This window comes from Microcaecilia unicolor, chromosome 6 (genome assembly GCF_901765095.1).
Source record: "Microcaecilia unicolor chromosome 6, aMicUni1.1, whole genome shotgun sequence".
In the NCBI taxonomy this organism is placed as follows: Eukaryota; Metazoa; Chordata; class Amphibia; order Gymnophiona; family Siphonopidae; genus Microcaecilia; species Microcaecilia unicolor.
The window spans coordinates 207206759-207224762 of NC_044036.1; the positions used below are offsets into that span (position 1 = coordinate 207206759).

General features: G+C 43.6%; 2 protein-coding genes across 13 annotated transcripts in view; one reads left to right on the top strand and one right to left on the bottom strand.

The window, feature by feature from the left end:
• Positions 1-18004, top strand: part of CFH (complement factor H) — a 463465-nt gene that overhangs the window by 374256 nt on the left and 71205 nt on the right. For all 10 annotated transcript variants that reach the window (XM_030205903.1, XM_030205897.1, XM_030205902.1 and 7 more), the window contains one exon: positions 4066-4266. In XM_030205903.1, coding sequence (XP_030061763.1) covers positions 4066-4266 — 201 coding nt within the window. The remainder of the gene's footprint in view (positions 1-4065; positions 4267-18004) is intronic.
• LOC115471930 (cilia- and flagella-associated protein 251-like) overlaps positions 1-18004 on the bottom strand; it is a 95248-nt gene that overhangs the window by 2495 nt on the left and 74749 nt on the right. The window lies entirely within an intron of this gene.

Genomic DNA, 18004 nt, shown 5'->3' on the forward strand with positions numbered 1-18004 from the left:
GGCAACAAGAATGTCTGCCCTCTTCACATGGAGAAAAGCCCATGCCTCTGTGTGTCTAGCAGGGTTCCACTGAACTCAGTTGTTGGACCAGGAGCACATGGGACTTGGGGTAGTTTAAAACAAACGCTAGCAGCTCCAACACCCAAGTAGTTCTCCACATTGACTCCTGAGCACTGTCCACTGATGTGCTCTTCACCAGCCAATTGTCCAAGTAAGGGAGCACATGGACTCCCAGTCTGCGTAGCAACACTGTGACTACAGCTAGATACTTGGTGAATACTCTGGGATCCGGTGCAAGGCCAAAAGGTAACATGTGGTACTGGAAGTGATGTGTCCCCAGCTGAAACTGAAGATACTTCATGTGATCTGGAAGTATTGGGATGTGACTGTAAGCATCCTTCAAGTCCAATGAACATAGCCAATTGTTTTCCTGAATCATGAGGAGAAGGGTGCCAGGGAAACCATCCTGAACTTTTCTTTGACCAGGAATTTGTTCAGGGCCCTTAGGTCTAGAATGGGATGAATCCCCCCTGTTTTGATGGGCACGAGGAAGTACCTGGAATGCAATCCCTGCCTTTCTTCCTCTAGTGGAATGGGCTTTACTGCTTGGACCTCTAGAAGGGTGGAGAGGTTCTCTGCAAGTACCTGTTTGCCCTGAGAGCTGAAGTGAGACACTCTTAGTGGGCAATTTGGTGGTCTCTGTCGCTAATGAAGGGTGTAACTGAGATGAACTATTTGAAGAACCGGTTGGAAGTTATAAGGGACACCTTTCCTGAAAAAACTTCAACCACCCCTTGACTGGCAGTTCATCTGGGATGGTCAAATTTATGGCGACTATGCTCTGCTGGAGCCATTCAAAAACTCCCTGGCTTTGACTGGGGTGTTGGATGAGGCTTGGGTGCACGCTGTTGACAACAACAAACATGCTGAGGATTGTGAAGAAGGGGCATTCCTACACCTCTGTGAGTAATAGGGACCCCTCTTTGAGTTGCCCAAAAACCTTTTAGACAAGGAGGCACATGCAGAAGGCATCTGGTGAGAGACAGTATCAATGGTATCAGTGTGTTTTTTGATGAGGTCAGCAAACTCCTCCATTTTCTCTCCAAAAAGGTTATCCCATTGACACATGGCATCTGCCAATCTCTGCTACACCTCCGGGTCCAAGTCAGAGACACACAACCATGTGTGCATCGTTATATTTTCAGCAGAGATCCAGGATGCCACATCAAAAGTGTCGTAGGCACCCCTAGCCAAGAACATACAACATGTCTTCTGCTGCTTGGCCAACTGGCAAAGAGATTTGGCCTCATTCTATGGGAGAGAATCTGCCAAATCAGTCATACTACACATGAAGTTCCACAAGTAAAGGATCATGTAGAGCTGGTAAGACTGTATGCAGGAGATGAGCATAAAGGCCTGATATATTTTCCACCCAAAAGAGTCCAGGATTCTAGTTTTCTTGTCAGGGGGCACCAAAGCAAAGTCCTTAGAACTCCTGGCCCTTTAGAGCGTGAATTCCACCACCAAGGAATGATAAGGGGAGCTATGGATCTGGTATAAGGTGTCAATCTTCTTAAGGAGGACAGGGCCAGGCAGAGAGGACTCCCAGTTCTTCACCTGAATGTCTCTTAAAAACGTCACAGACCAGGACCTCGAAACTCTTAGCACTGGGCTCGTCCTCCACTTCCAAATGAATTGGAATGGAAGCCGCCATTTCCTGTACAAAAGATGAGAAGGAAAGACTCTCAGGTGGAGATTTTCTTCTTTTCTCAGGAGGGGAGGGATAAGATGAGATACCATAGGAATCCTCCTCCAAGAAGTACCATGGATCCTCATCAGATTCCCATGAGCACTCCTCATTGGTGTCAGCGAGAAACTCCTTGTGGGAGGGCTGAGACCGAGCCTGCCTTGATAAGGAGGAACCATGTCCTTGAGAAAGGCATCAAGGTGTTATCCCCTGCCTCGACTCTGGTGAAGATTCCTCTACTGATATCGAGAGGATGCCGGCATGGGCAGCAGTCAACTCCAGGGCTGCACATGACACCAGTGTTGGAGATCTCACCGCATGCTGAGGGCCATGCAGAGCAACACCAAGAGGCATGGCAGGCGCAAGCACCCCAGACGCCGATGCAGTTTGTTTTAAGAATTCTGCCAAAAGCTTAGGGAGCAGGGCCCAGATGCGCTCATTGAGAGAGGCTGTTGGGAAAGGATGGGGAGTATGGTCAGAGACAGGCTGCTGAACTACTGGAGTCAAAGCAGATGCCTGGTCCTGCCTGCTAGGAGACCCACACATCGTCACCTCTTGTATGGAGGGAGAATGGTCATCCTGGCGCCAACGCTTCTTGGGGACCAAGTGCTCCCTCTTCACCCCAGAGCTCCTTGCATCATGCGTTGAGGGGGATCAATGCCGATGATTCTTGGCCTTTGCCAGTGCTGGTCATCGATGCTCCTCGGTGCCAACGAGGACAATGTCGAATCCTCATGTCGCCTAAGGGGTCAGGTCCGATGCTGATCAATTCTGGGGGAACTGCATAGCAGCTAGCATCGAGACAGGTGGAGACCCACTCGATGCATGGCCACTCCCAGTATCTAAGTCAGGTCTAGCAGCCATGTGGACTGATGTACCCGATGCCAATGCAACTCTCAACGTTGCTGCCTATAGCGAAGATGCCGATACCGACATTGAGCATTTGGACCTGGCTCCAAAAAGTTTCTCTCTCACACGAAGGCAAAGAACACAGTTAAAAAGGGTATGCTCAGGCCCCAAACACTGAAGACACCAAGAATGGGTGACTTTGCCAGAGATGGTCCTATTGCACCCACTGCTGCGCTTAAAGCCACTGGGATCCTTCGATGCAATGGAAGGAAAAATGGGCATGGCTATATCAAAAGAGTCAATGGTGCCAAAAAAAGAGACACAGCACCAGGAAAAAAGAGGGACATGCCTGACTGGAGCTCAGGCCTACTGAGCATGGAAAAAAGAAAGAAAAGTTCAAAATAGGACAAAAATGCCTATGCTCTTAAACCTATACTAAGGTTTTCTCAGCTCCACAGCGGGTGACGTGGATGGCGTCACCACATGTGAGAATTATATAAGTATATAAGTATTTAAGTATTGCCATACTGGGACAGACCAAAGGTCCATCAATCCCAGCATCCTGTTTCCAACAGTGGTCAATCCAAATCACAAGTACCTGGCAAGATCCCAAAACAATACAATACATACAGTATTATGCTGCTTATTATTTAAATCTGTGTTTATTTAGGGTTCCTTTTATAAAGCTGCGCTAAAAAGTGGCTTAAGTACAACCTTACTCAGGTCTTTCCTGCATGCTAAGATCATTTTTATGCAGCAGTAAAATGGCTGATTTTCTAATTTTTTTTTATTAATGGCTACATGCTAATGTTGCCATTAGTGTGTGAGCATTAAAAAACATTAAGCACATGAGTCCTTACCATCACTCATTTTGTAGATGGTAAGGGCTCACATGCTAATCCTCCACTTATCAGTACACGGTAATGCACATATGCTAACTGATTAGCACAGAAACACCCACTCTCTGCCCTCAGACACACCCCCTCTGCAAAAAAATTAAAGTAAATTTTTAGCGAGCTGTTCGCAAATGCATTTTCCACAATTACCTTGGGATGCCTTAACGCATCCCGCAGTAAGCCCTTTTAAGCTGCGGTAAGCACATGCCAGTACGTACCACATTAGTCCTTAATGATTTCCAAAAGTACACCTGAACAAAAAATAAACAAATAATATTGAACAAACAGGCAGTCGCCATAGCAATGTGTTTAATTATAAATGTAAAGATGCCACTGTAGATTATCACATTTCACATTAATATGAAATATATTGGTTTAGCTCTTGATCATTTACAATGAGATTCAGATAAAAATGTTTACAGAAATTAAACTGAGAACCCTGTTTACTAAGCTGCACGGCAATGCCGACATAGCCCATTCAAAGTGAATGGGCTGTGTCAGCATTAGCGCACCTCCAGAGGCTTAGTAAACAGGGGGGTATGTTTTTATATAATTTTTCTACTTTCTTTCCAGAACCGTGCACAGCAAGTGACGAAGAAATGAAGACAAATAATATACAACTGAGATGGTTAGATGACGAAAAGCTCTATGTACAACATGGACATCGGGTTGAATTTACGTGCAAATATAATTATGTGGTCCTGCCACCTTCACAGGAATTCAGATTAACGTGCATTAGAGGACACTTGGACTATCCAAAATGCATTAAGCATGGTAAGTTATCTGTGTAGGGATCCCTATTCGAGGATATTACCTGGGGCCACACAAACAGTAAGATGATGGATCCCATGTGGTGGGAGGAAGAATTATCTTCAAGGTCCTCACTCTTTGAGATCTAGTGATATCTGGTTACTGCACTTTGACTTTTTCTGTAGGAGTGCTTCCAGAAATAAGTCCATTCATACATGGTCAACTGCAAATGTAATAATTCACTGGGCTCACACTTCAGGAAGTCATTAATCGTTATCCATAGTAGTAAAAGGAACACTTGAGGTAGTTATAGTTGCTTCAACATATGCACAGTAGTGTATACAACTTATTTTGTACCTGGGGGCAATAGAGGTTTACTGATTTTCCCGGTGTCACAAGGAGCTACAGTGGGAATTGAATCCGGTTACCTCGGTTTTCAATCTTCTGCATTCACAATTAGGCTACTCCTCTACCATGTTGCAAAACCCATCAGCTCCATCTGATTGGGTCTACGTTTGTCTCCTATAACTTTGATGGGTAGGTAGATAAATCTACATATCTACATATAGATATAGATCTATCTATCTATCTATGTATCTATCTATATCTATCTATGCATTCATTATTTATAGTTTATTGAAATTTGATATACCACCAAGCCTAACTAGCAGATCTAAGTGGTTTACATATGTCCAAAATCTTCTGGAAAATAGAAAGGAGCTACAATGTTCTATGCATACAAAGAGTTAAACACACATGAGAAAGAAAAAGAAAGGGTGGGGGGGATGGAGAGGTGTGTTGATCCTGCAGGAAAAATCCTCTGTGATAATGCTGTGAAACAAAGAATGAGTCTAGCAAGTCAGCTCTGCAATTTATTTATTCCTTTTTTAAGCAATTATCATGATAATTATCATAATTGCTTAAAAAAGGAACAGAACTCAGATGCAGAGAACCTCTCTCTCTAAGTCCGATTCCATTCGAAATATAATTAGCAAAGCTCCTCTTTTTATACACACAATATTGGCTGGCTAACTGGCTAATTAAGGTGGAAGACTGCTTTAAGAAAAAGACAAAGACTAGAAAACAGCATGTAGATATTCTGCTCATTTCAAGATGTCCAAACTTTAAAGATATATTATTGGCATTATAACCGTAATGATATATAATTGGCATCACAAGGCACAAAGAAAATACACAGTCAGCAAATTCTTCATATACATCAAATGCTCAAAAATCTAACTAAACAAAATAACATCTGGCTATTGCTAATTATGTAGAACTATAGGCCCTTTGAAAATACTTTTGAAATTCAAAAACACAGTTCCACACTACCTGTGTAAATTCTATATAAAAATACAGGGCCCAATGATCTGCAACTTACTTTGGCAAAAACCACCAATTAAAGTGGAGAAAAAACGGGGGAATTCAGTAACACCACCCAGCCAGCCCAAAGTCAACGAGCTATAAGGCATGAGCCCGGCGCAGCCTCATATGGCCCCCGAAAAAAACGCCACACAATTAAATGTCCAGAAGTATCAGAAAATAGGATCTAACTGATAAATAGATCTAACTGATCCAAATAAACAAGCAACAGATCATTGCCTATTTCCACAAAAAAAGAGGAGATCATAGAGAATGTCTGTATACAAAAGAGACTACATTGCTTTACAATATGTTGCTGTGCTGTGCTGAGCCACCGGTTACTTAACTTAACTCCCAATGTAATGGTGTCGCTTGCTCGATCAGTAGCTCAATCATAACCCAACAGGGAAGTCCACGTTTTGCTGTCGCTGCTTCAGGGGTTTAAACACATTTGTAAAGTCTCCACATTCGTCCTCGTCTGCACATGGTCCAAAATATCCGCACATTCTCCTATCTCAAGTGCTGTACTCCAAGAGTTACAATTATGAATAACCTTGAGAAATAGCAATTCTAAAAAGAGACAGTATATAGATGTCCCTATACTGAGATATTACAACAGGTGGGGATTCCCTGGTTATTTATCGGAAGGAACATCTGTATATTTGAAATAAGCATTGCTTATCTACATTTACAAGCACTGCAGTTATAACAAACTTCTTTTCAAATAATGTTATTTTTTCTCATTTAAAGCATATGATTAATTCTGTCATCTCCACAGATTCCTCTGTTACTTCCCCAAACCTTCTTTTACTTCCACAAATCCCTCCTCTGGTCATATGATTTCTCAAGAAATCATTCAAACAATACTTCAATATTCATGAGAACATGGATTTTGTCACCCATTACATCATTTGCCCCGTATTCCAAACATTTCATTTTTACATATTCATGTTGTATCTCTTCATCTACAAACTGGCTATTTATGTACATTACAACTCAAAGCATACAAGTGAATCTTAGAGCAAACCCTCACATTTTTTGCAAAAATGAAGGCGGAAAAAGACCTCATAATACTGTGGCAAATCACCAAAAAGGATCCCTGAATCAGAGGTTATATTTGCACACAGTAAAAAATTATTAATCATGGGTCAAAAAACCTCCTTTACAAAAAAACTTTAATTTCATAAATTTAACAGTCCTCATGAACAAATACCTTATCTTTAATAGTACTAAGACTTACCTGTGAAGAGCCATGTCTGTATATTCAATGGTTCAGCCTCAGAGGGATAACAAACAGCAGTACAGTCCCAATGGACCCGTTTTGCGTCAGCTTCCTCTGGAAAATGATCACATTGCAAAACAAATGTGAGGGTTTGCTCTAAGATTCACTTGTATGCTTTGAGTTGTCTCATATTCTTTTAAGTGAAGAGGATCTATGATTGATATTTATGTACATTATACTGGTAGGCACATCAGGCAATTTTACTGCAATTATTTGTATAGTACAACATGAAAAACATTTCATACAGCATGGCAATCTTACACACAGAGTAATATTATAACAAACATAACCAATATTACTTGAATAATCTTTCTTCCCTAAGATCCAAAATCAGGTAACCAAGATGTTAGTCATGACCAAACCCATGCTAGACCAGCATTTATACATTTGGGATCAGAAGTCAGATTTTCAAGGTAAGCTGTGGAATGCAGCAATGCCTGTATCCATCTATATACAACAGCTAGTATTAACTATGGCACAAATACCTTCTTAGGTAGAGAGTAAATCATCAAGAGCTAACCAATCCTGAAAGGTATAATCATGCATCTGGTCCATGTCCTTATTAATTATTTTCATGTCTTGGGCTAAATTATTGGTTAGTATTTTCGCTTGCAGCTCCTTACTCCATGGGTCATGGTCCTCATGCCATGTCACCATCTTTGGAAGGGATTTTTTTTTCACACTGGGATTGTTTACTATATCTTTGGACTCTTCAAGCTCTCTCTCTTAACTATTTAAAAATGTCCTTTGAAGAGACACATGTGCATGGGGACCAATCTTATTATTTAGGCAATCATATCATTATTATATTGACACCTATACCCCCCACACGCCCCACAAGTTCAGCAGGGCCTACAGAACAAGATACCCTGGGCATACCCTGGAAAATAATAGAGGAATCAACACTGAACTACAACTTAAACAAATAGGTCTTCAATAATTATTGAGACTGATATCTAATTTCACGTGGAAGCTCATTCAAATACTTAGCAACCTTAGATGCAAATGTAGCCAAGAACAACACGGGCATTCGGCACTCAGTCACACCCCTTTCATATCCAACACCACACCCGAAGCCAATTTCTTTAACGAATGTGGATTTATTTAGGCCGCAGCCAGGTCCGCAACAATTTATTTACCATAAACCTTCACATAAACAATCATTGATAAACATCTCACTCAGAGTACACAGCCCTTCTTTCTTATATTACCACAGGCTGTGCCGTCCAAGCACCCTGTTCCTCCTCAGTGCTGTCTGCTATAGCACACGCTGTCAATTCAAATGCATCCCGTACAAGGATGCATTTACCACTTTAACCAAAGCTATTGGCCCCCTGGCCGTCCAAGCCAGGAGACTAGCCGTGTCCATCTTGTTCTGTAAGCCTGCCCGCATGCAGGCATACCATTTCGCTCAGTATTGTAACTTTCAACAGCTCATTAACATATATATAGTAACTCACTTTGCCACATTATCTGCTGAGGTGCTGTGTACTCATCGCTAATGTTACCTAACTTCCATAGCTTACGCCACTGCCCACGGCAACGACTCCTCGTTTGCCGCGGGCTCCCCCCGAACCCTGGCTGCGACCTACCACCAACGTAATGGCTTCAATATAATTTTGTAAATCACAGTTGAAGATATCAAGACCCACATCAGACAAGTGGACCCCATCCGATCTATACAATCCAGCACAGGATTCTTTTATCAACTCATGCACAATCACCTGCCCTTTAACTAACCCCATACATTTTCCCATCCACCTATTAATTTTTTTGCGTGTGTCATCAAGCACTTTATGCGACTTCTCGCCCCTCCAAACTCGCCGTGGAATAATATCAGACCAGACTAGCCTGGTCCGGGGCAGCAAACACGCCAATTTTAATAGATCATTTTGTATCGTCTTCACTAATAAAACACTATTCATTCCCACTAAATCATTTCCCCCTAAATACTACTACTACTACTTAACATTTCTAGAGCGCTACTAGGGTTACGCAGCGCTGTACAAATTGACATGCAGGATAAGAACCTGTGGTGCCACTGAAGCCTTCAACTCCCACCCGATGGTCGGCAACAATTGAGCCCACAGCATCCCTCTCTTACCCAACCATCGTACATCCACCTTCCCCTTGGGAAAGCCCAAATTCACCCCATCAGGTCGTATAGCTGCCCTCTTATGTGCCCAATGCACATAAGAGTGACCACAGATCCATATCCGGTACTGCTCCACCACATCACCTGCAAGTCACATGCAATTAACATGTTATCAATTAGGGCAACCACAGGAAAGCAACAACAAAAGTATCCCCCAAACCGCAAAAGACCACCCACTATAACAGAGGACTACTAACGTGGAGGCCGAATGTATCTTTTGTACGCATTCGATCCCCACCGGCCTAAATGTTTAATTTGTGCACACGGAACTCCATGCAGAGCAGCCAAAGTCGCTGCCCCAATCCTGAATGAGTGCGAACTAAATGTTGCAGATTCCAAACCCGCCCGGGGAACACACAACTGTAATACTTTAATAAATTGAAATCGAGTCAATGGGGACGCATTAGCATGTAGCAGCAGCCAGACACCCCCTATAGGTCTAATCTGTAGGTACTGTTGAAGATTATATAACGGATATGTAGTATCCGGTAAATGCGGTCTGATCCATATGTGTGTACCTCTAGCTAACTGGTCAGTTTTTGAGCTGCATATGAGTAAGTCAATCCCTGTCTGTGTGATGGTCACATCCCGCATTAACAAACCCTTGTCCATCACTGCCGACTTAGACTGGGCCACCAACTCACTCACCCTAAGGGCCCCATGAAATGCCAATGCGAAGGCACAGCGGAATAACCGTACCTCAAATGGTGAGTCACACACCCCATCCATAACTGCAAACAAGGCAGACAGATCACTATGCAAAATAGGCTGGCGCTTATCCACTGAGGACCCTACAACCCTGTGCCAACCTTTCATCATCCTTGACACTACAAAAGCCTTGGTGGGATTCTCCAAGCCCAACAATTTGGAGAAAAAATTAATACTAGCTATTGTAATAGCCACCTGTGCCCTACTGCGACCCTCACTTCGAGCCGCCGCGATAAAGTACACTAATGCATCTGTGGTGAACAACCCTCAATTACTGAGCTCCGTCACATGCTGCATATAACACAGAAAAGCTGAGATATATTTCTTCCTCGTCGCAGCTGACAATGCCTGCAGAGCTAATTCCCACACTTCACGGGGCCATATGTACAGACGATTTCCGGCACTGGAGTCGGCCTGTCGTCCGCCAGGGGAGCCTTGGATCTGAAATCTGCAAACTTAAAGCAAGAAAGAGCATCCGCTATGATATTCTGCTTCCCAGGAATATGCTTCGCTTGTAACGATATATTCCAACACAGACACTGCAAAACTATCACTCTTATTAAATTAATAACTGGCACTGTATTAGCGGATAATCTATTCAAAACCTCTACCACTGCCATATTATCGGAATTAAAGACAATGGCTTTATTCGCTAATCCTGATCCCCAAATATGTAAGGCAGCCATTATAGGGAACAACTCCAAAAAAGTTATATCCCGTACAATAACCGCCTGAATCCATGACCTCGGCCACCTTTCTGCGCACCAAGCCCCTTGAAAATAAATCCCAAAACCTTCGCCCCTGCCGCATCTGTAAACAGTTCCAATGCATCCGCAGGCTGCGGAAGGTCGTGCCAAAACGTTCTGCCATTAAACTGCTCTAAAAATAATCCCCAGACCTCTAGATCCTGCCTAATACCTTGTGTCACTCGAATATGATAGTGGGCTTTCAGTACCCCTTTAGTCGCTAAAGCAAGCTTTCTGGCAAAAATGCGACCCATTGGCATTACCCTAGTAGCAAAGCATAACAAACCTAACAGCTCCTGAAACTGTTTAAGAGTGGCTTTTTTAACTTGTTGCATCGCCCGCACTGCCTCAAGCAGGCGCCTAATTTTGTCAGCTGGCAACCGAGAACACTGGGCCGGCACATCCAACTCTATACCTAGGAACGTTATAACATTCACTGGTCCAACGTTCTTATCCTCAGCCAAAGGTATCCCAAAATGAGCCGCCACTCGCTTGAAGGTGGTCAACAAAGCCTTGCAGTCCCCCGCATCTTTACCTACCAACAAGAAATCATCCAAATAATGGACTACCGCCCCTGCTGAAGCCACCTGCTCAACCACCCAATGTACGAAGGAACTAAACTGCTCAAAAAAGGCACAGGAAATAGAACAGCCCATTGGGACACACTTATCAAAGTAAAAGTGTTCATTGAACCGGAATCCCAGCAGCAGAAAAGAATCTGGATGCACCGGTAACAAGCGAAAAGCCGACTCCACATCAGCCTTCGCTAAATAAGCCTGACTACCATGACCCCTGATTACTTCTATCGCCTTATCCACAGAAGCATAATGCACCGAACAATTTATAGGATCAATAAAATCATTGACCCACTGCCCCACGGGATAAGAAAGATTATGTATTAATCAAAACTTCCCGGGCTCCTTTTTTGGAATAATCCAAATTGGCGAAACTATCATGGCTTCAAAAGGTGGCTCCCGAAACGGCCCTACTATCCTACCCATAACCAACTCCTTCCGTATTTTATCTGCTGCTATCTGATGATGAGTATGTATTGAGACGGCATTTCTGGGGTAATGTGTGGAGTGCTGTACAGGGCCCTCATAAGGAATGACATAACCCAAAGCAAAACCTGATGTGATGGCCTGCGCACTTGCTCTATCATAGTAACGTGCCAGCCATACTTGCATATGTTCCAACCTAATTGGTGAAGGAGCTAGTTGACCCCAACGACTGACCAGAGTACCCTGGCTGCTGCTTCCTGTCCCGTTGTTGCCGACATTGCCCTGCTGAATGTCCCCTCCCACACACTCCACAGACATGCCTGAATTTACAGGGGTGCCAAGTGCAATGTCCATTGTTGAACTGTCTACAAATTCGCTTTCCTGCCGGCACCCCAAATTGTCTTTGAGATGCCGGCCTAGACTGAAAGGGCTGGCCGCCCCGCCACCCTATACCCTCCATGTAATTAAACCCTTTATCCTGTATGAAAGGCCTTTGTACAGACATCTCATCTAACCATAGATCCACCACTCGATGCTTCCAGGAGATATCGGGATTATCGGCCATGCTTTTCCTAAACTTAATATCATAGTTTAGCCAAGCCCATCCCCCATATCTCCTGTGAGCCCGAATAATGGAATCCATATACCTGACTAAATAAGGACTCATGTCCGGTTCCTTTTCAATAACCACGGTCATAAATATATGAAATGCCGATGTCCAATTGGCAATAGACCGGAATATCTTGGGTTTCTTTTCCCTTTCCAAAAAGAGGGTAAGCTTGTCTTTCAAAGAAGCATTCTCATCCTCCTCCTCTCTTAACAAAAGGGAAAAGATATCTATGAATTCACGTTTCCAGATCTTTTCTTTCAAATTCTTGGAAACGCAAGATGACAAAGTATACACCCCACAGAGCACATCACTTTTTGGATCTATGACACCTCTTGTCGCCCCTTGACTAAGTCCATGCTGTACTCCCAGCTCACCTGCGACCCCTACCTGTTGTACTCCCAGCTCACCTGCGACCCCTACTTGCACTCCCAACCCTTCCCCGCCCCCCCCCCCCACCTGCCCTCCCGGCATTCCTAAGGACCTACCCCTTTCATACTCCAGCAGTGCATTTCGAATGCCTTGTGCTAGTGATACATCATTATTAATATTATTCGCCTGAGTGGCAACACTACCACTACTTTGACCCATAGGCAAAGCACCGTTGCCCCTAGACTCACCAGCCGAGTGCAGCGGTGCCGCACCATCCTGCCTGGGCGACGGCCCTGCCTCCGCAAAGTCATCGGCCAATGAGTCAGATGGGCGCACTGGAGCCCCCATAGTTTGCAATCTCTGAGTAACAGATGACACTCCATACTGTTCTATTTGCTTCCTGAGCTCCATCATCAATGCATCCAAATCTTTTTTCTTTCCGGAACTCCCCGTAGTCTGTCTGCTCCATCCAGACATCGCCGTGCCCTTCTTAGCCACTGCTTTCTTGGGCACTGGAACTGCTCCCTTTTTTGGCGCTGCAGATCTGGACTTACGCTGAGATGGCATATCTGCAAAACAAAACTAATATGACACAATTTAAACAAAGCTGGTACACATGCTGTAACACCAATCCTGTTCTCTACCCCCTGCCTATGACACAATTAATCACTATGCCTGCACATATTCCGAAACATAATAATGACCAACTCACTTGAAATAGTATAGCATAAACCTTTCAATACAATGTGGGATACAAATGCAACAAATAAATACATAGGATAATATAAACTAATATTGCCCCTGAAGCCGAAGGTCGCATCTTACCATCTGTAGCCGTCATCATTACCCACTGGAACCAAATCACTAAAACCATACCCCTTAATATTCCTGAACATCTATTATTAACCACTGAACTGATAACAAGGAAGAAATCCATATTGAACACATGCTGCTGATATATAATTCTCCACTAGATGTCAGCAACGCATCATAAATGTAAATGCCTGCAAACAGCCCTGCTGCTAATAAATAAATATCCACTAGCTGTCAGCAACGCACCACCATTGAATGGAAATGTGTACCAATAGACATCTCCACTAGATGGCAGCACTGCTATATTGCATTGTATTGTATAGCCAGGATTAGTCAGGTACTTTGAAAACTAGTCAAATGCCAAAATCCCCAAAGGGACACCGAAGATCCGCGGCCAGCAAGCTCCAACGCCATGGGAACTGCAGTCCACCAGCGAAAACCCTGCAGGGGTGCGGACCCGATGATCTGCCTTACCAACTAAAATAGGCGCGAAAAACTCCTGATCCGCGCCCCAACAAAATGGCCGGCGACACAAAATGGCCGCCGCAACATAGCCAGCCACCAAAATTAAGGAAGAAATGGTGCGAAACGCCCCAAACGGCTCCGCAACAACCACAAGGACTACTACTATTTAGTATTTCTATAGCGCTACAAACGAAAAAAGCCAACGGAAACAGGAGCGACACACCCGTGCAGCTCGCAAACCCTGCTGGCGTCTCCCACACCGGTGATCACTGCAACGGAGATGCGAAACAGACCCCAATTTTCAGCGGAGACCTGTCCGTAACGCCGGTAAGATTTTTGACTATAATAACAGAAGCAGCGACGCGAAATATCATTTAACCTGCTCCCAAACCGCATATCATTACCCCAATCACTCTCACACCCTCCCCGTAACCCTCCCCGCCCCTTTAATTGTTCCCTCATACAACTTGTCCAATGCTCCTCATACCACCGCCGTAACTATCATCCAAACTGTATCCTGCTCCCAGCCACGCACCTACACAGACAGCAAACATATGAATATATATATATTTTTTAAAAACCTGTTCCCCACACCGTACCTGACAGCTTCAAACAGCACAATACTGAAAGCACTATCCTCACTGCCCCCACTGCAATGAAGAGATAATGTAAAATTAGCTTGCTGATACCACACCAATTGTCTCAGCACTGATCCCTTCGCTTGCTGAAAACCAAATGGCGCTGTGTTTCCCTTCCAAACCCTTCTTCACCCCTCCTCCCTACCCACCCCTTTTCCCCATTAACCCTTCATTCTCCTATCCTTTCTATCTACTCCCACTCCTCCCTCCCCCTCCCTCCCAGATTCTTCATGAGCCTTCAGCCCGGTTGTAATCGGCCCCCCCTTTAAGGGTGAGCCTTTCCATAAACTTCTGATAAACAAGCTTCCTAGGATTGAGGTAATGCAATGTCCCCTAAATTCTGGACTTTAATTTCTAGCTGAAAAATGAATAAATAAAAACATATAACTATGGGCAAGGTTTTGTAAAATCAAACAACTAATGAGCATAACTTAAATACAATATGTAATTGTATTTGCAGCCAATGCAGTTGGAACAGCAAAGGTGTAACCCTATCAAATTTTTATAACTTGGGCTTTGGTTTTCATCAATGTGCTGACACAATTGTTTATGCAATCATTCTAGAACTCCCATACATTGCAGATCTGTTATCTGTTCTCAGAAAATATTCCAAATAATCTACACTTATTGTTATTCAGAAGCTTTACTTCCTTTCTAATTCCTAACATACAAGAGACATATTAATATGGGGCTTAAAATAACCTATCCTCTGCATAATTCCTTACTTATGCACATAGATCTCACATAGATCTCATGGAGAAAACTGTACTAGTGCTCTTCAGCCTGGAGAAGAGATGATTGAGGGAAGATGTGATAGAAGTCTATAAAATAATGGGTAGAGCTAAATTGCTTGTTTACTCTTTCAAAACAAAATATTAAGACTAGGGAGCACACAATGAAGCTACTAAGTAATAAATTCAAAACATATCAGAGAAAAACTCTGGAGTTTGTTGCCAGAGAATGGCAGCATAAAAACTGTTTCACTGTTCTGTGGTCCCGCCAGGCACCTGTGACCTGGGTTGGCCACAGGATACCGGGCTTCATGAACCTTCAGTCAGTACCAGTATAGCAACACTTATATTCTTATCTATATATACAAAACTCACCCTCAATGTTCTATTGTCTGCTGACGTCACTGAAGCCAAGGTTCGTATGTTCGAAGCTCTAAAACCACGAAAATCACAGTCTCTGGGCCCCGCCTTCGCATCAAACTTTATGACAAGGGCGGAGCAGAGTCTCACCTCCAACGTTCTACTCAGGCCACAAACTCTGGATTTCCACACTGTAGCTCTGCTCCGCCCTCGCGTCAAAACGCGATGACGTCGAGGGGGCGGGGCACGAAAACCACCACCCACACAGAGCTATGACAATGGAAACAACAGCGGTGCACGCCACGAACCAGGTAAAACCGCGACGAGCCATGCAGCCATGAAACCCTTGTTAGCGCCCGTTTCATTGCGCTCAGAAACGGGCCTTTGTTTACTAGTGTTCCTATAAGATGCACAACTTTCTAAACAGGATTAGTTGTGTTTCTTCTTTCAAGGAAGATTATTAATCAGAAAATGGTCTTAGCATGAGCAATCTTATCTCTTATATAGTAAATGAAAAGCACACAAAGTTAGGTAGACTAGGCAGTTGCCTAGAGTGGCACCTTTCTAGAGCAGCATAGAGCAGTTCCAGTCAAAGCAATGCAATAGATTACTGATGTACAGTTTTCTCAGATATCTCATTTACCTGCGTAAATGACATTATCTGTTGCCAAAAGGAGTCTTAACCATAAATCTGACAATTTTGACATATTAAAAACTTCAACTGATTTCTCTAAATCTCATAGCAAAACTACTGGACAAAACATCTTCCTTTCCTTTAGCAATAGTAGCAGAGCAAAGAGAAAACTTTATCTACTATTGCTGGTAATTAAAAAAAAATTCAGTCTAATAGTCATAGTACTACTATAAACTACTATAATCACTTATATAGTGCTACCAGTCGTACACAGCGCTTTACAATTGAACATGAAGAAAGACAGTCCCTGCTCAAAAGAGCTTACAATCTAAATCAGGACAAACAGACAGGACCAATAAGGATAAGGGAAGGACACACAGAAGGACACATAAGGATAAGATAAAAGTTACAAGTCAGGAGTTGAAAGCAGCATCAAACAGGTAGGCCTTTAGCCCGGATTTGAAGGCAGCCAGGGATGGAGCTATAATTACAGCATATAACAGAAAGAAAAACCAAGAAAAGTGGTAAAGCATCAAATTAAGTTTAGCCAGTGAGGTATAGCACAAAAACAAATAAGACAGTGCCTCCAACGGTTAATATAAGTTTCAGGAGGAAATCAGTTCCTTGCAGTCCTTGGTGACAAAAGTCCATCAGGATTTTGTCCTGTAGCTGACTGCAGTTTTTCGGGACTTCATTGACTTTTCACCCATCTCTTAAATTCTTTAGGAAGATGGTGCTTCCTAAATGCTGCACAGGTGTGGTTCATAGTGGTGCTGATGGTACGGTTTTCTTCTCTCTGGCAGTAACAGATGAGTAATCAGGAAGGTACCCCTTTGCACTCGATCACTGTATAGTTGGTTGGGCACACTTGATAAGATCCTCTTACTACTACTACTACTACTATTTAGCATTTCTATAGCGCTACAAGGCGTATGCAGCGCTGCACAAACATAGAAGAAAGACAGTCCCTGCTCAAAGAGCTTACAATCTAATAGACAAAAAATAAGTAAGCAAATCAAATCAATTAATGTGTACAGGAAAGAGGAGAGGAGGGTAGGTGGAGGCGAGTGGTTACAAGTGGTTACGAGTCAAAAGCAATGTTAAAGAGGTGGGCTTTCAGTCTAGATTTAAAGGTGGCCAAGGATGGGGCAAGACGTAGGGGCTCAGGAAGTTTATTCCAGGCGCAGGGTGCAGCGAGACAGAAGGCGCAAAGTCTGGAGTTGGCAGTAGTGAAGGGAACAGATAAGAAGGATTTATCCATGGAGCAGAGTGCATGGGAAGGGGTGTAGGGAAGGACGAGTGTGGAGAGATACTGGGGAGCAGCAGAGTGAGTACATTTATAGGTTAGAAGAAGAAGTTTGAACAGGATGCGAAAACGGATAGGGAGCCAGTGAAGCGACTTGAGGAGAGGGGTAATATGAGTAAAGCGACCTTGGCGGAAGATGAGACGGGCAGCAGAGTTTTGAACCGATTGGAGAGGGGTGAGGTGACTAAGTGGGAGTCCAGCAAGAAGCAGATTGCAGTAGTCTAAACGAGAGGTGACAAGGGTGTGGATGAGGGTTTTGGTAGAGAGCTCGGAAAGAAAGGGGCAGATTTTACGGATGTTGTAAAGAAAGAAACGACAGGTCTTGGCGATCTGCTGGATATGAGCAGAGGAGAGAGACGAGTCAAAGATGACCCCAAGGTTTCGAGCTGAGGAGACAGGGAGAATGAGAGAGCCATCAACAGAAATAGAAAACGGGGGGAGTGGGGAGGTGAGTTTGAGGGGAAAAATGAGAAGCTCGGTTTTTGTCATATTTAATTTCAGGTGGCGTTGAGACATCCAGACAGCAATGTCAGACAAGCACTCTGGCTCAAGGCAGTTCTTTCCCTGCAAGACTTCCACATA